This window comes from Plecotus auritus (assembly GCF_963455305.1).
Source record: "Plecotus auritus genome assembly, chromosome: 5".
Taxonomy (NCBI): domain Eukaryota; kingdom Metazoa; phylum Chordata; class Mammalia; order Chiroptera; family Vespertilionidae; genus Plecotus; species Plecotus auritus.
Window position 1 is genome coordinate 1,539,252 of NC_137776.1, and position 25,903 is coordinate 1,565,154.

At 52.2% G+C, this 25,903-nt stretch overlaps 1 protein-coding gene across 1 annotated transcript in view; it reads right to left on the minus strand.

The window, feature by feature from the left end:
* Positions 1 to 2,715: 2,715 nt before the first annotated feature.
* The window catches only part of CALCRL (calcitonin receptor like receptor), an 81,618-nt gene continuing 58,430 nt past the window's right edge, over positions 2,716 to 25,903 (minus strand). Inside the window, exons 9-15 of the mRNA XM_080668894.1 lie at positions 22,076 to 22,202; positions 19,213 to 19,366; positions 17,430 to 17,490; positions 17,260 to 17,326; positions 11,084 to 11,302; positions 10,769 to 10,810; positions 2,716 to 5,975 (exon numbers count right to left, since the gene is read on the minus strand). Coding sequence (XP_080525020.1) covers positions 5,748 to 5,975; positions 10,769 to 10,810; positions 11,084 to 11,302; positions 17,260 to 17,326; positions 17,430 to 17,490; positions 19,213 to 19,366; positions 22,076 to 22,202 — 898 coding nt within the window. The 3' untranslated portion in view covers positions 2,716 to 5,747. The remainder of the gene's footprint in view (positions 5,976 to 10,768; positions 10,811 to 11,083; positions 11,303 to 17,259; positions 17,327 to 17,429; positions 17,491 to 19,212; positions 19,367 to 22,075; positions 22,203 to 25,903) is intronic.

Genomic DNA, 25,903 nt, shown 5'->3' on the forward strand with positions numbered 1-25,903 from the left:
CACCTGCCTCCTGGCCTTCAGGCCCGTGGACAGAGCGGTCCCTCCCACACCTCTGCGTGGATACCTGCTAGAATCCCAATCTTGCCTGGCCGGTGTGGCTCAGTAGTTGAACACTGACCTATGAACCAGGAGGTCATGGTTCAATTCCTGGTCAGGGCACAGCCCCCGATTGTGGGCTCGATCCCCAGTGGGGGTGTGTGTGTGTGTAGGAGGCAGCCAGTCAATGATTCCCTCTCATCATTGACGTTTCTCTCTCTCTCTCCCTCTCCCTTCCTCGCTGAAATCAATGAAAATATATTTAAAAAAAAGAATCCAAGTCTCCTGTGACTAACACTGATCTTTTGATTTCTCTACCTATTGTGTCCCGTCTCATTCCTTCCCGTTAATAAACAGTGAATGTGACTCCATTCTTCTCAGTGCGTGAGGAAACAGAACAGCAAAATAAAATAAAATTGAAACCATCCCCGACTCTTACATGTAGAGCCGATCAGAGAGCCCATCCTGTTGGCTCCGGCTCCATGCACATCCAGAACCCTTTGCCTTCCCACGACCTTGGCTAGCTGCTATTTTAAGCCACCGACATCATCTCTTGCTCAGACCATTGCCATGGCCACCGAAAAGTCCCCTGGTCCCACCCTGGTCACCCTGTTTCCACGCGGCAGAGCTTTGCCACCATAGAGTGGATTCTCCACGTCAGTCAGGGTGAACCTTTACAAACACTCGCCAGACGTCAGACCATCTCCTCCTCCTGCCCAAACCCTCCTGTCCCCCCAGAGGACACAGTGAAACCCCCGCCCTGTGGCTTTCCAGGCCCTGGGTGTGTGGTAACTGTGACTCTCTGGTCTCACCCCTTTCTGCCCCTCCTTGCCTGCACCCCACCACCTTCCTGAGGTTCCTCAAACAGTACTGCCTCGGAACCCGTGTCCTCACTGGCCGCGGTGCCTGAATGCCTCCCATCCCAAATAACCTCACCGTTTGCCAGGCTGGTGTGGCTTGGTGGTTGAGCATTGACCTGTGAACCAGGAGCTCACGGTTCGATTCATGGTCAGGGCACATGCTCGGGTGGCGGGCTCGATTCCCAGGGTGGAGCGTGCAGGAGGCAGCTGATCCATGATTCTCTCTCATCATGGATGTTTCTCTCTCTCTCTCTCTCCCTTCCTCTCTGAGATCCATAAAATTATATTTAAAAAAGTAGCTACAGGGAAGTCCCTGGGTAAAGCAGGGAGGACAGGAGAAAGAGAGCTGCTTTGCGTGTTGCGTGTTGCACGCAAATGCTATCATCACGCACATGTGGGAGAGAGAGATAATATTCATTTTACAGCATTTTAAAAACAGTTGTCCTAACACATTCTCTCCCTTTCCATCTACGTTCGGCCTTTACCTCTCCCCCACCCGTTTTTTCGTTCTCTCCACTTACATTCCATGAGTAAAATGGTGAACGACTTTAACATGGTTAAAGAGGTGGAAAGTGTCACTTCGCATGCAGCCCCAGGTGACCTTGGTTTTGCGCTCTTTGGGGAAATTCTACAGCCGTGTGAGCGATAGGAACAGGTCACGTCACGTGAACATTTCCTCCCACGAACAGGCAGGCCCCTTCCAGCCGGGAAACGAGCCGGTGCTCGCCCGTGGCCAGAGCTCGGTCCCTCCCGCTGCAGGCGTTCCAGAAGTTCTGTCTGCCGCAGCGTGCACGGCGTTTTCATTCTCCTCTGAGTGGTAGTGACGTATCACCGGTTCCCTCCTTCAGGGTGAATTAAGCAAAATATGGGATGTGTTTTCCTTTTATATTTGTGTGAGTCACAAATATGCCCTCTTTAAAAAAGCATTTTAACAATATTATTTTCCTTTCTGCTTTTCAATACGAAATGACACAATCGATATATATATAAAAGGCTAATATGCAAAGTGTCCCCCTTGGGAGTTCGACCGTGAGACCGTGAGTTCGATCACTCGCTATGAAGTGCGCTGACCACCAGGGGGTGGCGTGGAACAGGGCGGGTGACCAGTGGCAGCAATAGGGCGCTGAGGGAACGAGGGAAGGAGGAGGCAGGGAGCGGGGATGTGGGGGGAACCTGATCAGCCCTGATCACCGGCCAGGCCTAGGGTCCCTACCTATGCATGAATTTTGTGCCCTGGGCCTCTAGTATCCTATATAATAAAAGCCTAATATGCAAATCGACCTAACAGCAGAACGACCGGTCGGCAGGGGGCAGGGCCGGTGAGCGGGCAGCACCAGGCCAGCCAAGGCGGATGCCAGCAGGCAGAGGGAGGGGATGGTGATTGGGGGTGGCAGCGACTGGTGGTGGCAGAGGGGTGATGGGGGGGCGGACATCTCTCGAGGGCTGCTGGTCTGCAAGAGGGCGCAGGCCAGGCTGAGGCCCACCCCCCCCAAATGCGTGAATTTTCATGGACCAGGCCTCTAGTAATATAATGAAGAAATACAAATCCTTGCACATTTTCCTCTTTATGGGCATCCTTTTTTTTCTGTCTAGAAAGGAATTTGCATACATTGTAGTTTATTTGAAATTTTCTTACCAAAAAACCAAATTCATAACTTCTAAAAATAGAATTTGTGCAGTGATTTATAGGTTTAATGAAGACTTCAAAGAGGGTAATAGCGTTATAGTGAGGGATTTTAAGAAGTATTTCACTGATTGCTGTAAAGAATTATGTTTATAAGTTAGATTTTTCAGTACCACAGTAAACATGAGTGAAACTCATCTTTAACTCATAACTTTAATATTTTCATACAATCAAAATAGAGAGATATACATTAAGTAGGCATAACATGAGTTGTTTTAATTGATCAAATATCTTGGGTAAGTTTTACAGATCAAAGAAATGATGGTTTCTATTAGCAGACTAAAACCAAGAGAAAATTAAAATAAGTTCACATTTTAAAAAATTACTAAGCAATAAATACAGCACTACAGCTACCACTAAATTACAGAATGGATATTTTATGAATAAATGCACTAGAAAAGAGCTTTAGAAAAGAAATGACAGGCTAGACTTTTCAAAGAATTACAATGTGACTTTCACAAGCACTTGCAGAAAAATAGCAGTGTACATTTTAAAAGTTAGAGATTCCCAAAATTATTTTTTTTAGACACCAAAAAAAGTTTACTCTTAAAAATATCAATTATACCTTTTCTTTATGAGTAAGATACAAAGGTGATCTTAATTAGCCATTCAGCTTTAGAGAAGTCTAATATTTAAAAATATTATCCCTAAAAAAATACAGGTACAAAATTAACACGGATTAATTGAAAACTGTACAATAGATAAAGCCTGTACCTACAGGAAGTCCGATCTAAAATTAATAAGAGCACAACAAAAAATACCTGAAAATTGTAGAATAATTCAGTATAATACTAGCTGATAAGGTGACATTTTCTACTGTCATTTGTGGTTGAGACTGAACTGTTTGTCTAGAATGCTGACGTATGCAAACAGGGTCAGCGGAGGGTCTGGATCTGCCTTTGAATTTTAAGTAGCGAAAAGTGAGTTAATGCGGAGGGATTTCCGTGTAATTGAGGCAGCAGAGTGTCCAGCACAGCCCGAGTTCCTTTTCTAAGAGCTTGCTGTGAGGTCCACCAATCTGAACTAACTCAATACAATCTGAACATATACAGATGGGCACCTTATGAATGCGTCGGCCAGACCATTTAATATGTTCATTCTTACTACTTAGATAGTTATTCTGGAGCATTTCCAATGATTTCTGAGCTCACCATCTATTGACATAGAAAGCGTCACATGATCAGCTAGCATTACCTTAAACACCCTCGGAAGACGAAGTCACCAGTTTAATCCTTGTTCCGTGACTGACCCACTGTAGACATACACGAGGTAGTGATGTCTCCTCCCTCAAACTGACTTTCACTGATGGATGCTTTTTGTCTGTCGGCCGTTTCAGTAAAAAAGAGCATTAGAGAAACGGAATCGCACTTAAACGCCCCTTTAACTCATTAGCCACACTTCCCTCCATCTCAGTGTAACTATTCCTTAAACACCTGCCAGCAATTCCTCCTGATGCTGTATTCAAATCTTTCACCGACTTGTGTCATCTATTGTAGCTCTCTTAAAATATTAATATGTTGATATACATTGTATTCCTATATTTTTAAAATAGCTTGGATCAATTCAAAAGCCATACACCTTCACATAGGATAAGTCAGGGAATTAATATTTTAGTGGGCTTAAACCCACAAGAGTAGTGAACCGGCATGTATTACAGTAGGAGTTGCTTATATTTTCTGGATTAGAATGCAAGTTCATTGTCAACACAAAAAGAGAAATGTCAACCATACCTACTGTGGTATGAGACACCAAGTCAATATGTTCAAGAAAACAAGGGTCTTGAGTTTGTTTTTAATAAATATCTTCCATCTTATCAATATTTCTGCTGTCAAACTTCTGATGCTGGTATCTGGTTGTCTTTAATACATTCAGCAAATGTAAAATTCCAGACTCTATCTTATTACAAAATCAGCCCAGACACAGTATCAGATATGAAGATGCATACATCGCGACGTTACGGATTTGTGTTGAGGCTGTAACATAGAATAACCGAGTATTTACAAGCTCATCGTTCACAACATGTTTTTTTATAAACTTCCAAGGAGATAAGAAACCCTTCACTGATCTTCTTGATGTAAAACACTTGCTAATTTGTCTACACAGTAGAGACGGAAGGGGAAGTCTTTGTTTACAGATACAGGGAAACCGCCCCCCATCCTGTGGTTAGATAGGGAAGGAGCAGGGCAGCAACTTAGCTGATGAGCGTTTTGTGGTGTCACCCAAGACGTCTCCCTAATGACCCCAAGTAGGGCTGCATGTCACACCTACTATTTACTTAGCACGTCTCGAACACGGGATGACACGGGTGGGACGGGTGTAGCTGCACATGGGGACGCGGCAGGAATTCCGCTTTCTTGGGAAGAAGAAGGTCAGCCAACGGGAACAATAAGCTCTCCGTGTCCAATGGAAAGGGCAGACGCCAACAAGGGTAGAATTCTCTCCGGACAAGAAATCATCAGCGTCCCCCAGGAAGAGGGGAGTGCAGTGTTTACACAACCAGTGGAAGGCGGTTTCCCTCCAGGGCTGCGGCCTTACCCAGGTCTCTCTGGGCGGCAGAAGTAGACTGTGCCCACCGCGTAGATGCAGCTGCCGCTCCGTCCTCTGGGAGGGCAGGCAGGGTGCGGACTGGCCGGCTCCAGCCCCGGCTCTGGGAGCCATCTCTTCCCAACCCCACGGTCAGTGACGTCAGGCTGGCGGCTTGACATCAGCGCAGTGGGACTGTCACACCACAGACGCCGCAGACGCTCCAGATCAGGGCTCCCGCACCCCATAAAGCCAGCTGCTAAACACGGATCAACAAGTGACCGGAGCCTGGCCGGCGTGGCTCAGGGGTTGAGCACTAACCCATGGACCAGGAGGTCAGGGTTCAATTCCCGGTCAGGGCACAGGCCTGGGTTGTGGGCTCCATCCCCAGTGTGGGGCCTGCAGGAGGCAGCTGATCCAGGATTCTCTCTCATCACTGATGTTTCTGTCTCTCTCTCTCTGCCTTCCTAACTGAAATTAATTATATATACATTAAAAAACAAAACAAAGGCCAAATACTGAATTCATAGGAGGGTTCTTTGTGGCAATCGAGAAATTCACGTAATATCGAAGTCTTCTGGTTCTGAAGTCATGGATCTAAGTCCGTGAGCTGAGTGGCACCCTGTGGTTGAACAGTCCCGCCCCTATTGTAAAATATAGTCATTTAGCTTCTCCGGCTTTAAGACAACGCTCTCCATGTCCTGGATGCTCTTCCCATTTGAGTGCTCGCTGGAGAAGTCGTGACTGTACGCCGTCGCGTCACTGATGGTGGACACCGTGTAGGACGCGCTGCGGAGGGCGTCCGAGTGCGCAAAGCTGCTTCCAAACTGGATTTTATATTGATTCCAGTTTCTCCTGAGAATTGCTTGAACCTGTCAATCAAGAGGAAACAGAAAGAACAGGAGCAGTCCATTTTTTGAAATGAAGATATCGTGTAACATCATAAGTCATATAGAAAGGCTTTAAAAAAGGCATTAATATTAGTGAATAGTATTACCTTCTTCCTTTCTTTTTAAAAAATTACCTTTATTGTTGAAAGAATTACAGACGTTCCATCTTTGTTCCCCACTGACCCCCTCCGCCTCCCACCCGCCCTTCTCCCAGGCCCTCACTACCACACCACTGCCTGTGTCCATGCGTCATGCAGAGAGGCATACAAGTTATTGGATAATCTCTCTCCACCCACACACCCAGCCCCACTTTTTAAATCTAATTAAAAAAATTAAACGGAGTGAACCATCTTTGTGTTAGGGGATCATTACTCTTACTCTGTACTTGCCGTTTCCATTGATATTTTCCTTCCCATGCCTTAATTTTGAAGCTTCCCTAATGACTATGAACGCATTGTTGTAAAACAAATAGTCAATACAGATGCCATTACAGACTTGTGTGTGCAGCTTTGGAGTTTATAACAATGTCTTTAGAAACAGAATGAGATGACGAGTGAGAGTATAAATGAGGGACGAGAGATAAAAGAAAAAGAAATACGAGTACAGGGAATATAAATCATCATCATCATCATCATCATCATCATCTCCAGCAGCAGCACAACCTTGTACTGAGTGATTAGCGTACACCAGGGGTTGCACTACATTCTGGGGGTGGAAAGAGAGCAGGGCTTCTGTCCTCACGGAGCTCACTCCCTGGAGGGAAAAAGTCCCGAACAGATCATTACAGACGAGATGAGTGTTGAGAAGAACTAGACAGGCAATACCACGGTGACTGTGGTGTTAACTGAGCATACGACTGGTTGATTTCCTTCAGACTGGGTCCGAGGGCCCAGGACTCCCCTCCCACTGGACACCAGGTGTCTGAGGAGAGAGGAGACTGGCTTGGGGGCCATCTGTTTCTCGTTCTAAGTCTCTCAGCCACATTCCAGTGACCTGATCTGTGTCTTTTCAAAGCATGCACAGCTTTAAACAGTCTTCCTTGCCCAGCCTGGTGTGGCTCAGGGGTTGAGCATCGACCTACAAACCAGGAGGTCACGGCTTGATTCCCAGTCAGGGCACATGCCCGGGTTGCGGGCTCCATCCCCAGCGTGGGGTGTGCAGGAGGCAGACGATCCATGATTCTCTCTCATCACGGGTGTTTCCATCTCTCCCTCCCTCTCTTTTCCTCTCTGATATATATATTCTTCCTCAAGCTCCCCTACTCCTTGACCCCCTTTGAATACTTCCTCAAAGAGAGTCTGAGCATCTGATTCTCATGCTAATTCAAGCCCCCTCAGTGAGTTTGTTTCGAAGGGATGGACTGACTGGAGACGGTCACTGTACAGTTTCTGAGTGGAAGGAAGTAGAATGCAACTGAGTATGAACTATTCTACTAAATGTCACCGGGAAACGGGCAGGAAGTCACACCTTAGCTGAGAACGCAGTTCTTAGAGTCTTCAGAGGAAAGCTTACACTCCAAAAGCCGAAATGGTTTTTGAACTATCTGACTGTTTGCTCTCGAACTGCCTTGATTAAGATCAGCACCCTGGCTCCTGTCATCACACACACGCACACACACGCCCCGTGGACGTTAGCAATGAGCTTGATTAACCCTATAGGCCTTGAAGGCTTCTGTTTGTGCATATTATCCTCCATGAAGACGTGATGCTTTTCATTTGCTTCCTTTACTACAATTTCACACCCGTTCAACAGGACATTGAAGTGGCCACTTTTAATTAGAAAAATTTAATAGGGAAAGATAACAAGGAAAATTGCCACTGGATGGGGAGACAGCCTGATGTTATTAAAGATATTAAAACGTTTTCCATGGTTTCACGTGAGTGTTATATAAATGGCAAGGCCAACTGTTTAGAATATTCTATTACAACCCTGCATACCCCTTAGCAGCTGATAAGGAACCAAGGCTGTTACTCAACCCAAACCAATGAAAAGAAGTTTAATAGAGCTGCATAAAAAATCCTACCCAGTTCTCATTACAGAATTTGGGTCCTGTTGTTCTCAACACGATTTTGTTGACTTTGTAAAAATAACTACTCTCAAGTGTTGTAGCTGTTCACCGGCCGGGGCCCTGCTGTGACTGGAGTTCCTGGTTTATGCAAACGGTGTGCATTTTTGTCCGCGTGGACGGGAGATGGGATGAGAGGATGTGGCCCGAGCACTTGTCAGGCCTCCGTCATTTCACCAGTGAGAAATGCAAATAGACGTTTTGCCTGACACATGGGATCCATCGCATGTGGGAGTAAAACAAAAGCAGAGATGCTGAGCTAAAGCAAGCGATTCGACCTAACGTGGAACGCAAGAGGGAAACGGATGCTTTGAGGAAGATTGTAAGAAGCAGACATCGTTGGAGCCACGCACCACGGATCTGGCAGCTGCGTTTCCGTGTTGTGAGAGTGAGAAAGACGGAGAGAGGGACAATAAGGGCGGAGGATGGTATTTCTCAAGACGAGAATGAATCAGGCACAGCAGGGGTTACGTCTTCAGAGGCCAAGAGCCGGGGACAGCTGTTGCACATGGGGAGGAACTGAAAGATTTGGCAACGACTTGGCTCACGGGTTTTGTAAGATTGAAACTTCTCGCTGCCAAAGTGTTCTCAGGGTGAGGGCGTGGCGGCGGATGAAAGCCGCGTCCCGTTTGCTCACAGACAGAGTGTGACCCAGTGCTGGCCACGAGAGCAGACAGTCCCTGGGCACCTGTCCCTAAGTTAAAGGGCCCATTTGAGATTTCACTCCAATAGGGTTAATGTTTCCCTTTTTGAAAATATTTTTGAAAATGAGTGACTTGACAAACCTAAGAAGGAATCTAGCATGTACTGAGTACGCACCACGGTGCTAAAAGCTTACATCCCTCGCTTCCCTCAGTCCTCGTGAGACGGGTGTGAGGTGCTTGCTTTATTTCCTGTAGGGTTAGGGTATTGGCCAAGGCACCCATCCAGAGCCCAGTGGCATCTTGGGGTTTAAATGCATTGCCACCATCCGTGCTTTTATCCCATGCTGCCTCCTATCACCCAATATTTTACTAGTGACTATGTTTTGTACATTTTCAGTTTTCCCTTTACAAAAATCACACGTGTTTCTGCCGATGCAGAGGTATGTCTTCATACTTAACACGTTCTTTGCCTGTCGTCCGCATCCCTCTCACCTATGTTTAACGATGAAGTCCCACGTAGGCAGCAAACAGCATCGTCTAACTCAGCTTCTACAACATTACGTTTATCGTGGTACATACAATTGCTACTTGGAATTTTATTATAAAAAATGATTTATCGCCGAAACCGGTTTGGCTCAGTGGATAGAGCGTCGGCCTGCGGACTGAGGGGTCCCAGGTTCGATTCCGGTCAAGGGCATGTACCTTGGTTGTGGGCACATCCCCAGTGGGAGGTGTGCAGGAGGCAGCTGATCGATGTTTCTCTCTCATCGATGTTTCTAACTCTCTGTCCCTCTCCCTTCCTCTCTGTAAAATATCAATAAAATATATTTTAAAAAAATGATTTATCTATTTTCCTTGATTGCGTGTCCTGTCTCTACTTCTCACCGACTTTAGCAAACAGTCACCTGGCCCTCTAGAGAGAACCCTGGCAGTACCACTGAGCGATACTAACTGTAGTCTACTGTCGGACAGTTCTGCATCCCATCATGAGTAAGTCACTATAGGAAGCAAATACCTCTGTCCACAAATTAAAACATCTGTCCGCTTGAATTTAAAAAAAAACCAAACTTGAAGTTTCACTCTTTGCTAAGAGAAAAAAGAAGTAAAACAGGAAGCCAAAGAAAGCGATATCTAACTGTTTCTAAAGATGCACACGATGGCCAGCGTTGACTCGTCTGGAGGGACCGGTCCTCTAAGGTCATGCTAACTGCTTCCATGTGTCCTCCGCCCGAAGCTCCGCGATGAGCTCACCGTTACCGAGCGTCCCCGGCTCGCTCAGCGGCCGCCTGGAGTTCTGAACTTGGGAGAATGTGCCAGAAGCCTCCAGCAGGTTAAAATCCGTCCCGTGGATCAGGAACACACAGAGCCGAACCGGTGGCGCTCGAAGGACGGCGCACCCATGCGCGTGAGACACCGAGCACCGCCGGGGGCCAGAATGCGCCCCCCCCCCCGCCCCCCCCGCCAGGACGGCCCTGGGCGGACACACGGAAACGTCCAGGACGACGCTGCTGTGTTTCCAACCCGACGCTGGGCCCCCCCGGCCTGCCCCACGGCGGCTCCTCCCTATATACCCGCGGGTCTCCTGTTTGAAGATGCTCTTGTCGCTACCATAAAGCCGCTGCCAAACAACACGTGGTGGACCAGGCAATGAAAAACAAACAAACCAAAGCCAGGGAAAAGCGGAGAAGAACACGAGCCAGCTCCCCTTCCTGTGCGGGCTGTGCGGGCCTGCGGGGCTAGGGCGGGCCAGCGGCCGCAGTGCACAGGGTCACCCCAAAGGCGGGCCCCAGACCCGGGAAATAAGAGCCCCCGACCGAGTAGCTCAGCGTGAGGCTGACTGTGTCCCCGGCCTTGACCTCCCAAGCGACCCGAGCTCGGGAAAGGAGAGTTGCCGCCTGAGCAGAGACGCGACGGTCCTCTGTCCCCGGGAACAGTATGTGGAATAGCTGTTCCTGGGGGTCACCGTCCTGTCTCACGGGCTTTCCTTGGTTTGTTCTTTTTAGAGAAAAAAAACCAAAAATGCTGCTCCTATGAACCCACCAAAGGAATACCATCAACCACCATACCTCTCCGTTGAAGAAGCAGAAGATTGTCGAGACCAAAAGACCCTGTGGAAGGAAAACAGAATCATCTGATTCTGAGCGGAGCAGAGATGGCCCGTCGTGTAACCGCGCGCGGCCTGGGTGGGCGGAGGTGACACCTGTGCAGGGTCAGCACCGCGCCCTCCAGGTGCCCCCCGCCAGGGCGCGCCCCCTGGGAACCCGCTCACTGCTCAGATGGCCGCACCTCTGCGCCCCCCTCAACACCCCCTTATCCCCCGCTGCCCCCCACCCCCCATCCCCCCCCCCCCCGCCGCCCCCGCCGCCCGGCAGGTCACCCACCTGGTAGTGCATGAGGATGTTCATGACGTAGTCGTACACCTCCTCCACGGGCCTGCCCTCGGGGCGCCACGGGAGCAGCACGAACTGGATGCCCAGCAGCGGCACGAGGATGAGCGTGGCCCGCACGGCTTTCATGTAGAGGTGGGACTCGGCCTGGTGCGTGACCTTCAGCTTCGTGATGAGAACACGCACGATGTTCAGCAGGAAGAAGAGGTTCACCTGGGGGAGGAGGGGACGCGCGTGGCAGCCCCTCGCCTGGAGAGGGCCGCACGCAGCAGCAGCGCCCAGACTGACACGCCAGGACACACGTCCTCTGTGATTTCAAAACCGAACCCGAAGTTTTGTTTTCAGTCAATCTTTATTGTTGGAAGTATTACGTAATCCCCACTTCCCCCAAGCCCTCTCCAGTCCCGCCCCCCCCCAGGCCCTCACCACCTCCATCTCTGTCCGTGTCTCCGCACATGAGTCCTTTGGTTGATCTCTCCCCCCGACCACCACCCTCCCCTGCCGTCCCTCTGAGGCTGGACGGTCTGATCGGTGCTTCTCTGTCTCTGGGTCTATTTTTATTCATCGGTTTATGTTGTTCATTCGATTCCACAAATGAGTGAGATCACGCGATACTTATCTTTCTCCGACTGGCTTACTTCGCTTAGCACAATGGTCAGCAAACTGCAGCTCACAAGCCACATGCGGCTCTTTGGCCCCTGGAGTGTGGCCCTTCCACAAAATACCACGGCCTGGGCGCGTCTATGTTGAAGAAGTGGCGTTAGAAGAAGTTGACGTTTAAAACATGTGGCTCTCCGAAGACATTTCCATCGTTGTCCTGTTGGTATTTGGCTCTGTTGACCAATGAGTTTGCCGACCGCTGGCTTAGCATAATGCTCTCCAGGTCCCTCCATGCTGTTGCAAATGGTAGGCGTTCCTTCCTTTTTACCGCAGCGCAGTATTCCGTGGTGGAGATGTGCCACAGGTTTTTACTCCACTCATCTGCTGACGGGCACTTGGGCTGTTTCCAGATCTTAGCGATGGTGAATTGCGCCGCTATGCACATAGGGGTGCATATGTCCTTTTGGATGGGGGTTTCTGGATTCTTGGGATCTATTCCTAGAAGTGGGATCACCAAAATCCAACACCCTCTTTTTGACAACAACTCTCAGCCAAGTGGGAATCAAGGGCTCGCACTTGAAGTTTTGTCACGTGCTAGGGAAGGCGGTGAAGTTTGGTCACGTGCTAGGGAAGGCGGTGAAGTGTTGTCACGTGCTAAGGAAGGCGGTGAAGTTTGGTCACGTGCTAGGGAAGGCGGTGAAGTTTGGTCACGTGCTAGGGAAGGCGGTGAAGTTTGGTCACGTGCTAGGGAAGGCGGTGAACTACACCGTGAGCAGCGGAGAGCGTCTCCCATCGTTTCTGAGAGCACGTGGTCCCGATGTTGACGCTGGGCGGGAGAAGCGGATGAGGGCTCTTTGGCGTTGCACTGGCAGAGTACTTCCAGTGTCGAGGAACAGGACAAGCTTTGTATTTCCGGAAGGTTCATTTATTAATGTAACGGGTACGTCGGCTTTAAAGGACGTGGGTCTGAGAGCAGTAAAACGATGGCAGCGTCATCGCGGAGCACACTCCGCTGAGGGATAGCGGAGTGTTTTCTCAGCTCCTTTTCTTGGGCAATTCTTTTTTTCCAAGTTTTATTTTGGTTCAAAGACTGAAGCTTTTAAGTAGTCTCAGCTCAGACAATGGGAAGGTTTATTTTTAACAAGTTCTAATTTTCACGTGTCTCTCCTGTATCAGGGTCCGGGGGTCCCTATCAGGTACTTTGCAAATAGAATTGCACCTAATAACCATTTTCATCTTTTTGGTCGATCCTTTCTTTTTTTTTTAATTTTTATTTCTTTGTAATAATCCTCACACTCCTCCAAAATAGAACTGACATCCTTTTTATCCTTAGACTAGACTGAATCCCACATTTGAACTAGGTGACATTCCATCTACGTCATCCTAGAGATTTAAAAAAAATTGGCATCCACAGGGCCTTCTGTTATGTGAATCACTTTCTGTAATTACCTATGTACTGTGTGCTAATAATTTTCCCCAAGAGAAAACGTTTTCGTTGGAAGGGAGACGTCAAACTTGAAAAGTATCGTGTGGCTAACCACGTTTCCCAGAAAACAGACAGTTCGGCGGACATACGCCCCGCCCCCTGGATGTCACTTCCCCTCTCCTTTCCCAGCCAAGTCACAGCTCCCCTGTGGTCTGTGTTCTCTGCCCCCTCCCGCCTCCAGGGGCTGCGGCCCTGAACTCCAGGGAGCCGGACTCCGTGCATCTCCCGCAGCCTTCTCAGCGGGCCTCCGGGGTGCTGACCCCTCCACCCGCACCCGCTCAGCACTTGCACCCGCTCAGCACGAGGCATGTGACAGCGGAAGGCAGAAAGGAAACCTGTGGCAGCTGAAATCTTATTGATCAACAACCAGACACACACTCACACTCACACACACACACTCTCTCTTTCTCTCTCTCTCTCTCACACACACACACACACACTCACACCCCCTCATAGACACAGACCACACTTGGTCCTCAGCAGAGGGAAAGGGGGTTGGGGAGACAGAGGGGTGTAGGGGGTGTAGATGGCGATGGACAGACATGACTTGGGTGGCAAGCGTACCGGACGCTCTATAGACACGGATTACAGACCTGTGCTCTTGGAACCTATATGATTCTTTTAACCCCATGGTCGGCAAACTGCGGCTCGCGAGCCACATCGGCTCTTTGGCCCCTTGAGTGTGGCTCTTCCACAAAATACCACGGCCTGGGCGAGTCTATGTTGAAGAAGTGGCGTTAGAAGAAGTTTACGTTTAAAAAATGTGTCTCTCCAAAGAAATGTCAATCGTTGTCCTGTTGGTATTTGGCTCTGTGGACGAATGAGTTTGCCGACCGCTGGATTAACCAAAGCCACTCCAATGAATGCAGCTGTAAAAGGCTGTGTACAGACACGTGACCTCATCAACAATAGAGAGAGCCCCTCCCTGGACCTTGCACTTGACCTGCACGTGTGCGGGCGCTGGAGCCTGAATGAAAGCAGAGCGGCTGGTCCCGGAGAAAGACGGCTCCGCACTGGTCCCGGGCCCAGAAGAGCAGCGAGTTCTGTGCACAGGGCATGGCTTCCTCCCTTTTCACCGAGCTGCTCGGTTCCTGGCGGCGCCCTCCGCTCCTCCCTCTGCAGGGGCAGCGGCTCTCGGGGCGGGGTGCCCCCCTGCTCCCCAGCCTGGCCCTGAATCGCATATGACCTGGCCGCAGGCCGGTCCCGGCGCGGCCCCCCCCCCTTCCCCGCCCCCCGCGCTCCTCAGCACAGGTCAGAGCCTCAGGTAGACATCCAGCCCACGCCAGGGAACTTTCTGAGGCGTTCCTGTGAGGTTTTATGATGTTCCGGGGCGGTGCTCATGGCTTGTGGCAGCATCTCCTTTAGGGCGACCACAGCCGTGAGGATCTTGTTCTCCTCGGAGCACAGACATGCAGAGCCGCACACAGACATGCAGAGCCGCACACAGACATGCAGAGCCGCACACACAGACATGCAGAGCCGCACACACACAGACATGCAGAGCCGCACACACACACAGAGATGCAGAGCCGCACACACACAGACATGCAGAGCCGCACACACACAGAGATGCAGAGCCGCACACACACACAGACATGCAGAGCCGCACACACACAGACATGCAGAGCCGCACACACACACAGAGATGCAGAGCCGCACACACACAGACATGCAGAGCCGCACACACACACAGACATGCAGAGCCGCACACACACACAGAGATGCAGAGCCGCACACACACAGACATGCAGAGCCGCACACACACAGAGATGCAGAGCCGCACACACACACACACACAGAGATGCAGAGCCGCACACACACACAGAGATACAGAGCCGCACACACACACAGAGATACAGAGCCGCACACACACACACACACAGACATGCAGAGCCGCACACACACACACACACAGAGATGCAGAGCCGCACACACACAGACATGCAGAGCCGCACACACACAGACATGCAGAGCCGCACACACACAGAGATGCAGAGCCGCACACACACACACACACAGAGATGCAGAGCCGCACACACACACAGAGATACAGAGCCGCACACACACACACACACAGACATGCAGAGCCGCACACACACACACACACAGAGATGCAGAGCCGCACACACACACAGAGATACAGAGCCGCACACACACACACACACAGACATGCAGAGCCGCACACACACAGAGATGCAGAGCCGCACACACACAGACATGCAGAGCCGCACACACACAGAGATGCAGAGCCGCACACACACACAGAGATACAGAGCCGCACACACACACACACACAGACATGCAGAGCCGCACACACACACACACACAGAGATGCAGAGCCGCACACACACACAGAGATACAGAGCCGCACACACACACACACACAGACATGCAGAGCCGCACACACACAGAGATGCAGAGCCGCACACACACAGACATGCAGAGCCGCACACACACAGAGATGCAGAGCCGCACACACACACAGAGATACAGAGCCGCACACACACACACACACAGACATGCAGAGCCGCACACACACAGAGATGCAGAGCCGCACACACACAGAGATGCAGAGCCGCACACACACAGACATGCAGAGCCGCACACACACAGAGATGCAGAGCCGCACACACACAGAGATGCAGAGCCGCACACACACAGAGATGCAGAGCCGCACACACACAGAGATGCAGAGCCGCACACACACAGAGATGCAGAGCCGCACACACAGAGATGCAGAGCCGCACACACACACAGACATGCAGAGCCGCACACACACAGACATGCAGAGCCGCACACACACAGAGATGCAGAGCCGCACACACAGAGATGCAGAGCCGCACACACAGACATGCAGAGCCGCACACAGACATGCAGAGCCGCACCATCGGCCCTGCGAGGTCCCAGCGGCGGCAGCGCCAGGCTGTGACACGGGCTCTTTGAGTACAAAGAGCGCACGGCTAGGCCGTCTCAGGCTACAGCTCAACACGGCGTGTCATACGTGTCCCCCGTATGTGCACGGAGCAAGAAAAGGGAAAACTCCGGCCTCTGAGACGCTCACTGCAGATGAGAGTCTTCTCTTCACCGGGCCGTGTCCTCCTCCCCACACGGCCATGCGGGGTTCCTGTCTCCGTCCCCACCCAGCGCCCACCCTCTGTCCCTGTCTCCCCGTCCCCACCCAGCGCCCACCCTCTGTCCCTGTCTCCCCATCCCCACCCAGTGCCCATCCTCTGTCCCTGTCTCCCCATCCCCACCCAGCGCCCACCCTCTGTCCCTGTCTCCCCGTCCCCACCCAGCGCCCACCCTCTGTCCCTGTCTCCCCATCCCCACCCAGTGCCCATCCTCTGTCCCTGTCTCCCCATCCCCACCCAGCGCCCACCCTCTGTCCCTGTCTCCCCGTCCCCACCCAGCGCCCACCCTCTGTCCCTGTCTCCCCATCCCCACCCAGCGCCCACCCTCTGTCCCTGTCTCTCCATCCCCACCCAGTGCCCACCCTCTGTCCCTGTCTCCCCATCCCCACCCAGTGCCCACCCTCTGTCCCTGTCTCTCCATCCCCACCCAGCGCCCACCCTCTGTCCCTGTCTCTCTGTCCCCATCCATTGCCCAGCTCTGTCCCTGTCTGTGCGCTCTGAGCCCGGGGCTGGGCGACTCTTGAGGCCTGGCCATCCCCCCGCTTCTACCCTCTGCCATTTGCTGCACTGGCCAGCGGGAGGGACAGGAGATCAGAGCGGGGTGGGGGTGGGGGGGATATGTGAGCATCTCTCCCCTTTTCTTCCCCACCCCCACCGAGGCTGTGGCTGGCAGCACCGGCCCCTCTGCCTGTGGCCCAGCTCCTCCACTCCTCACACCCAGCACCTGTGGGCCCCCTGCTTCTTGCCGTGATAACGGCTTCCCACTGGGTCCCCAGGGCCTCCCCCCACCATGAATGAGCGCCTTCCCTGTCCTGCCACCGCTGACACAGCAGCACCCCTCCCCCCGGCTCGCATTGGCCCCGGCGGGGGGGGGGGGGGACCTGCAGGTGCCCTGGGCCGCTGGCCAGGAGGCTACAGCGCGGACAGCGTGAGACGGGGGCATCGGTACCCACCAGCAGGGCGGCGCAGATGGGGCCGTGGATGATGTAGAGCAGGTGCGTGTCGGAGCTGATCCAGCACCTGCGGGCGGACAGGGAGGGGGTTGAAGGTTTTGCTTCCCTCCGGCCCGTCCCGTCCCCGTCCCGTCCCGTCCCGAGAGGAACCAGGAAGGGCGCAGGCTTACTTGTCGTTGTAATACAGGCTTCTGCCCACGGCGTGCGTGCAGGCGGGGATCAGCGGGAACCCTGTCAGCGACAAAGGAAACAGACCTATGGGCGGCCTCTCAGAGGGACGCCCGCGTGTGTCAGGACATGCGGCTCCGGGGGGCGCCGGAGCACCATCACGGCCCCGCACGTTCGCGGGGTAAATGTGATCTGTGGCCAGGCAGGGAGCGGGGGGCCCTGCCAGCTACTTCGGGTTCTCAGCGTGGGGTGAGCTACTTCCCAGCACGGGCCATTGGGGTCCGTGGGCCCCGCGCCTAACGCAGAGAAGGCCGTCCCCGCGTCTCCGTGAGAAGGAGAGGCGGGCCGCGGGCAGGGCTTGCACGCGGGGCCGGTCGGACGGACGGACTAACTGCACAAGGAAAAGAGAAGGAGGAGAGAGACACCGCACCTGCCACAGGTGTGGCGCGGTGTGAGCCTCTGGAGCAGATCTTCCAAGAAACGTTTGAAAAGGTGACCTGAATGCGCCAAAGCCGCGTGTGCGCCTGCCAGGGGTGGGCAAACTTTCTGACTCGAGGGCCACCATGGGTTCTTAAACTGGACCGGAGGGCCGGAACAAAAGCATGGATGGAGTGTTTGTGTGAACGAATATAAATTCAAAGTAAAGGAGCGGAGGGGAGAGCAAGAGAACCAGATAGAACAGCCGGATCCGGCCCGCGGGCCATAGTTTGCCCACGGCTGGCCTACACAGTGGCGTCCATCTGTCTGTTGTCTGACTGGACACGCAGGGAGGGGAACAGACGAGTAGAGAGATTGGTAGGTAGGTAGGTAGGTAGGTAGGTGGGGAGAGAACGTGCGATTTCAGTTATGTTTCTGGAAACTAGTCCCGTGGAACGTATTGTCAGCCTTTCGTGTTTCGCATTATTCCTGTTATCCTTCTTAAACGCTGGAAATGTAGCATTGTCCGCTTTGTGAATGACACTGTGCCAGGGGATTGTGTGGGGAAAAAGAGATGTTTTGCATGCTCGTATTCAGTAACGGACCCCTATACTCTTAGGTAAAATGACAATATTGTTGTTTCTTACGTAAACATTTAAAAAATGGAAGGTCAAGCTGGCGAAGCGCAGCGTTCTTATTTTGCACACGGGGAGAAAGGAGAGTCGGAGAAGTACAAACACTCGGTCCCGATTCCTTATCCTAATTCTGTTGTTTTAGTCACCACGGAGTCAGCCAAGATCCACACGGCATGTTAACTAGGAAGAAAAGCAGGGCCTTCGCGATAGGCCCGGGCCTGCCGCAAACAGTGAGCCAGTGCTGTTTCTCTCAAATATCTAACCTCACAGCCTCAGCACAGGCTCATCACCTGGACCTACTTAAAACGGAGAATAGCAAGGATGTTCGGATTACAAAGGAGCTACACCAGCCGTGGGCAAACTACGGCCCGCGGGCCGGATCCGGCCCGTTCGGCCCGTTTGGCTGTTCTATCCGGCCCGCGGAGCCGAAAGAGTGGAGGATTCTCTTGCTCTCCCCTTCGCTCCTTTACTTTGAATTTATATTCGTTCACACAAACACTCCATCCATGCTTTTGTTCCGGCCCTCCGGTCCAGTTTAAGAACCCATGGTGGCCCTCGAGTCAAATAGTTTGCCCACCCCCGATACACCCTCGAACGCCAGCGTGTCAAACTCAAAGGCTCACACGGGCCAAATACACGAGGCCTGAGGCCCGCGGGCCGTGAGTTTGACACGCTGGCTCTAAAGGACGTGTGAGGAAGGCGAGCGGGCAGCCAGCTGTGTGCGGGGCCTTACCCCAGCCGAGGAAATGGTACCACAGGAGGCGCTGTTTCTCGGCGAACACGGCCACCACGATGAGCGTGTGCAGGTACACGCCTTCGCAGAGCATCCAGAAGTAGTTGCAGCCCATCAGGTAGAGGTGCAGGAACTGGGACACCTTGCAGCCCACCTGGGGGGGAACAGAGCGCCGGGGCGGGTTGGCTGTGAGCTCACGGGGCCCGTCCCGCTGAGCTCGGTCACTCAGGAAGGACCAGGGGACCCTCCCTTTCTCTACCCAAATCGCACACGTAGACCACCCAGGTCTGCAAAGCGCCTGCCTTCATTCTCACCTAACGGCACCTCTGGAGGGGTTTTAGCCGTGACCCCAACGAGGCGCAATGGTGAACTGGCACGGAAGGTGCGCGTTCCGAATCTCCTGCATTTAGTGGGCGTGTGTTTGGGCCTGAACGGGCAGTCGGACATCCTCTCACAATGCAGGACTGCTGGCTCCCAACCGCTCGCCTGCCTGCCTGCCTTCCTGATTGCCCCTAACCGCTTCTGCCTGCCAGCCTGATCACCCCCTAACCACTCCCCTGCCAGCCTGATTGCCCCTAACTGCCCTCCCCTGCCAGCCTGATTGATGCCTAACTGCTCCCCTGCTAGCCTGTTTGCCCCTAACTGCCCTCCCCTGCAGGCATGGTCACCCCTAACTGACCTCCCCTGTAGGCCTGGTCCCCTCAACTGCTCTCCCCTGCAGGCCTGGCCCCCCCCAACTGCCCTCCCCTGTAGGCCTGGTCCCCCCAACTGCTCTCCCCTGCAGGCCTGGGTCCCCCCCAACTGCCCTTCCCTACAGGCCTGGTCGCCCCCAACTGCCCTCTCCTGTAGGCCTGGTCCCCCCAACTGCTCTCCCCTGCAGGCCTGGGTCCCCCCCAACTGCCCTTCCCTACAGGCCTGGTTGCCCCCAACTGCCCTCCTCTGCTGGCCTGGTCACCCCTAACTGCTCTCCCCTGCTGGCCTGATCACCCACAACTGCCCTCCCTTGCAGGCCTGGTCCCTCCTAACTGCCCTCCCCTCCTGGCCTGATCGCCCACAACTGCCCTCCCTTGCAGGCCTGGTCCCTCCCAACTGCCCTCCCCTGCTGGCCATCTTGTGGTGGCCATCTTGTGTCCACATGGGGGCAGCAATCTTGTGTGTTGGAGTGATGGTCCACCTGCATATTACTCTTCTATTAGCTAGGATAGCTTCAAGCGTGCTTCAGAAACATATCTGAGCATTGGTGAAAATGAAAACGGGCAAAAGAACTTCCAAGAACACGCTCACACACGTCCATGCAGGTCGCAATCTGCGTGTGAAACACGAGTCCTGGCACCGGACGCCAGGCCCGAATCCCTTGCTCCGCAGCCGGAACGGGACTCCGAGCTCCGAGCTCCGAGAAACCCAGTCCGACCAGGCAGGCCGCGGGCTGGGAGTCACGTGCCCCGTGTCCGTCCTGTCTCCTCACCCCGGCTCTACAGTGGAACATACACAGAACTCAGTCCCGGGTGCACTGGGCAAGCGACGCAGGGGCCTGAGGATTTTGGAAATTACCCGGAAAACACACACGAGCAGTGTTTATGGACCCCTGAGTGAAAGTCTCCCCTCGCCCCCCATTTCAGTAACTAGATAACTTAATCTCTAAAAACCCCCACTTGCTAAATACAGATATGCACAGCCCTCCAAAACGCCACATCCAACTGTAGTAGAGATATTTGTAAACATGGTGAAAAATACGATTTTAAAAACGTGAATTTTTTTTATTTATGCAGATATTTTAACTTAAATATGGCTTACCTAGATATACAGCTTACAAAAAAAAACAACGTATATATCGGGCCGAAACCGGTTTGGCTCAGTGGATAGAGCGTTGGCCTGCGGACTGGAAGGTCCCGGGTTCGATTTCGGTCAAGGGCATGTACCTTGGTTGCGGGCACATCCCCAGTGGGAGGTGTGCAGGAGGCAGCTGATCGATGTTTCTCTCTCATCGATGTTTCTAACTCTCTATCCCTCTCCCTTCCTCTCTGTAAAATATCAATAAAATATATTAAAAAAAAACAAACACGTATATATCGGTATAAGTAAATTTCAGCGAACGTTTTAAAACCACGGCTTTATGTTCGACAGCCTCTGCTGCGGTTGTGTTCTCTCGGTACCCGCCCTACCAACGCTGCTTCCGAAGGAACTATGAGGAAACATCTCATAAACATCTCAGCAGTCCTGGCTGGCACGGGAGGACTTGGTAAGGCCCTTTAAAAGCTTTATGACGATGAAGTTTAACGTTGTATAGGGGATGTAGAATTTATTCTCCCCTGTTTTTGTTAACTTTTGAAGTCAGCTGGATACCAAAAATAGAATTTAAATGTTCCATTTTCAAGCACTGTTTTTTTTTTTTTCCAACGACACGGTGAGGTGACTGGTGTTTTAATTCTTTTGAGCAAAGGCTATATAGTCAGGACTCGAGCCATAAGTTGGGGAGAAGGTATGTGTAACATTGATACATAATTAAAGCAAAAAAAAAGGATTCTTCCTTTTAATATTGGATCCTTTTAACTTGAGGCATGTTGCGATACGGAGGGTGTCCCGAAAAGTGTATACACACACTTTGAATAATGAAAGGCAGAGTTTATTAAAACACATTTCATTTTCAAAATTGAACGATCGGCTGTTAAAGCATATACACGTTTTTTGGGCCCCCCTGCGCTTACCTTTCTATATGCTCTCTCTATGTCAGACCTGACAATACACGACACACACGTGCACTTAATTACATGCCCAGCAGTTGTATCAGGACCTCCCCCTGGCATTACCGCCCCCCCCCCCCCCGCCAACCTTTCGAAGCCGAGGACACCCTCGCTTTACTCACAGGGTCTGTGGCCACTAAGGCCTGGTTGTTGGCCACGGCCGTGAGGTGGATGATGGTGATGACAGAGTTACACACGAAGGAGAAGAACAGGTTTTTGTGCAACGTAACCCTCTGGCAGCTTAGGCTCCTAGAAGGCAAGAGAAAAGAGAGCATGACGGCATCACCAAGTGCTCCCACGTTGTTAATGCATCATCATTCAACGAAGACACGTTCGCCGTACGTAACCGAGACACATTCGCCGTACGTAACCGCTGCTCCAAGCACCCCCCCCCCACCAGGATTCACTCCTGATGAAATCTAACGAGGGGGCGGCTGGTAATGCCTTAAAACACAGAGACGGACGCATCGCTTCAGGAGCAGGAGACGGACAGAGGGGCCGGAAATGAGTCCATCCAGGCCATGGCATAAACTTTGGTTAACCTTGCAAGACGGTTCGTATTTTAATTCAGAAACCGAGGTTCTCAGGAACATCGATAAAAAGTGCAGCTAATTAGCCCGGCTGGCGTGGCTCCGTGGCTGAGCATCAACCCACGAACCAGGAGGTCAGGGTTCGATTCCCGGTCAGGGCACAGGCCTGGGCTGTGGGCTCCATCCCCAGTGTGGCGTGTGCAGGAGGCAGCCGATCCATGATTCTCTCTCATCACGGATGTTTCCATCTCTCTCCTTCCCCCTTCTCTCTGAAATCAATTAAAACAAGGGAAAAAAAAGTGCAGCTAATTAATTTTGAAAACTTAGGATTTGTGTGTCAGATTCCCGTACAGATCAGGGTCTTTTTATCTCCCCGCCCCCCCAAGAGGTTGTTCTGTCCCCCTCTGTGTGGTGCTGGGGGGGCGGTGAGTATGCAGGCCAAGCATGACAGCTAGCATTGTATTGAGAACAGTGAATGGACAAAAATAGAGACTTAGCAGCCGACGAGGTCTGTTCAGCTTTACCGAGTTTTCTCATTGGTCCAACCATAGTGAAGACATTAGGATCTTCCCACCTTTCCCTGGAGGGCCTCAGGTATAAAACACAGTCACAGGACTGGCTGTGGGGGATGCCTAGAGAAATGGGGTTCAGGAGAAGCTGTCCTGAAGGGCAGGTTGAGTTCACATCCACTCGCCCAGACGCCCAGACGTGACTGACCGCATACCTACGCGCAGGGCCAACGCCAGCCCCGCCTCCGAGCTGAACTCTTCTGGGGAGGCTTATTGTGGGTGAAGTTTTAAAATAAAGGAAAGGAATTTCTGAGACTAAAAACGTCCCATTAACACACACACACACACACACACACACACACACACGTAGGAAGACATGGGAATCGTGAAGGCTTATTGTGGGTAAAGTTTTAAAATAAAAGAATTTCTGAGACTAAGAACGTCCTATTAACACACACACACACACACACACACATGTAGGAAGACATGGGAATCGTGAAGGCTTATTGTGGGTCATGGGAATCGTGAAGGCTTATTGTGGGTAAAGTTTTAAACTAAAGGAAAGGAATTTCTGAGACTAAGAACGTCCTATTAACACACACACACACACACACACACACACACGTAGGAAGACATGGGAATCGTGAAGGCTTATTGTGGGTAAAGTTTTAAACTAAAGGAAAGGAATTTCTGAGACTAAAACCGTCCTATTAACACACACACACACACACACACACACACACACACACACACACGTAGGAAGACATGAAAATCCTGTCCTCGCAGGGACTCAAAAGCTGCATCTGTGTGTTTACAAACGTATGCAAATAGCACGTCCCCAGTGTTCCAGCTGGGAGGGGTGACAGGGTTACGAGCTTTGAAGGCGGCGGCGCCGGCTGTCTTGTCTGACATCCCTTCCAGCCGGCGGTCTGCGATGTCATACGTAGCTCCAGCGTTTTAAAGGGTCTGGCGTGAATCCGGCCCAATCCATCTGCAGGGCGTTTACTGCGGGCCTGGCCGAGGTGGGAGATCGGGGGGCTTCCGGGAGCCCCCGCGAGCCAGGTGGCCCTGGTGGACAGGTGCGTGTGAGGCTGTCACACACCCGCGCCACCAGGCCCGGTGGGACCAGGAACGCAGAAGCGGCCGAGCGCTGCGGGTGTTTTGGTCCGGGTGTCTCCCACGGGACCCACGGCAGGGCGTGAGGACAGAGGGGGCGGGCAGGGGAACGCCACAGAGGGGAGATGAGACTTCCTAGCCCAGGGGTGGGCAAACTTTTTGACTCAAGGGCCACCATGGGTTCTTAAACTGGACCGGAGGGCCGGAACAAAAGCATGGATGGAGTGTTTGTGTGAACGAATATAAATTCAAAGTAAAGGAGCGGAGGGGAGAGCAAGAGAACCGGATAGAACAGCCGGATCCGGCCCGCGGGCCGTAGTTTGCCTACGGCTGTCCTAGAGAGAAGAACCTCTCAGTTTTTGACCAAGAGCGGCAGAGTTCCCCAATCATTGCGGCAGGGCACCGGGCAAAGGCGGTTCTTCCATCAAAGCGCCACGACGCGGACACGCGAGCTCTGTGCTCCGAGGGAGGGGGTTAACGGGCGTGAGAAGAACCCCCTTCGCGTCGTTTCTATGACGTGTGGTTTGTTTCTTGTGACTTATCATTCTTCTGTGTGAGTATTATGAACGATAAAATATGTTTACTTGGTCTTGTTTTTAAATGCCTGCCCTGAGCTCACCCGAGGTCTGTGGAGTACCGACAACTGTTTAGGGGAAAACTGCTTAGCCATGACAATCTGTACTTGTTTAGTAACAGAATTGAAAGAACTCAGCTACTACCAGGGGAAAAACACTGGCATGTTTTCCTTAACTGGGCTGTTTTCCTCTTTTCTGCTGGAGATATATATATACTAGGGGCCCGGTGCACAAAATTCGTGCACTGGGGGGGTCCCTCAGCCCAGCCTGCCCGCTCTCACAGACTGGGAGCCCTCAGGGGAAGTCCTACTGACGGCTTAGGTCCCCTTCCCACGGGGAGCGGGCCTAAACCGCAGTCTGTCCTCCCTCTGCGGGAGGCGACCGGGCTGATCAGGGGAAGGCACCAGCCCCATCACCCCACTGCCACAGCCACTGCCAGTCGCCACAGCCACCAAGGTGTTTTTATCAAAACCGACTCCAGTCCCTTCACCATGAAAAAATGACAACTTTCTTTAGACGTTTTCAAGATGTGTCTTTCATAGGCTATGATCTTCTTTCTTTCTTTCTTTCTTTCTTTCTTTCTTTCTTTCTTTCTTTCCTCCTTCCTTCCTTCCTTCCTTCCTTCCCTCCCCCCTCCCTCCCTCCCTCCCTCCCTTTTCCTTCCTTCCTTCCTTCCTTCCTTCCTTCCTTCCTTCCCTCCCCCCTCCCTCCCTCCCTCCCTCCCTCCCTTTTCCTTCCTTCCTTCTTCCTTCCTTCCTTCCTTCCTTCCTTCCTTCCTTCCTTCCTTCCCTCCCCCCTCCCTCCCTCCCTCCCTTTTCCTTCCTTCCTTCCTTCCTTCCTTCCTTCCTTCCTTCCTTCCTTCCTTCCTTCCCCCGAGGATATGTTTCCATTGATTTTTACAGAGTGTGGAAGAGAGAGAGAGGGAGAGACAGAGAGAAACATCAGTGTGAGAGGGACACTTTGATTGGTTGCCTCCTGCATGAGCCCTGACCTGGGCCCCAGCCAGGGAGGAGCCTGCAACCTAGGTACATGCCCTTGATCAGAATCAAACCCAGACCCTGCGGTCCACAGGCCGAGGCTCTATCCACTGAGCCAAACCGGCTAGGGCAGGATATGACATTTCTTAGCCCTCCAGCAGCGGACCTTGGTTTTTTCCTCCAGGAGTGAGGTGGAAAAACCCTAGATCACCTTTTAGGATTCTTATTACCCAAGTTACCAAC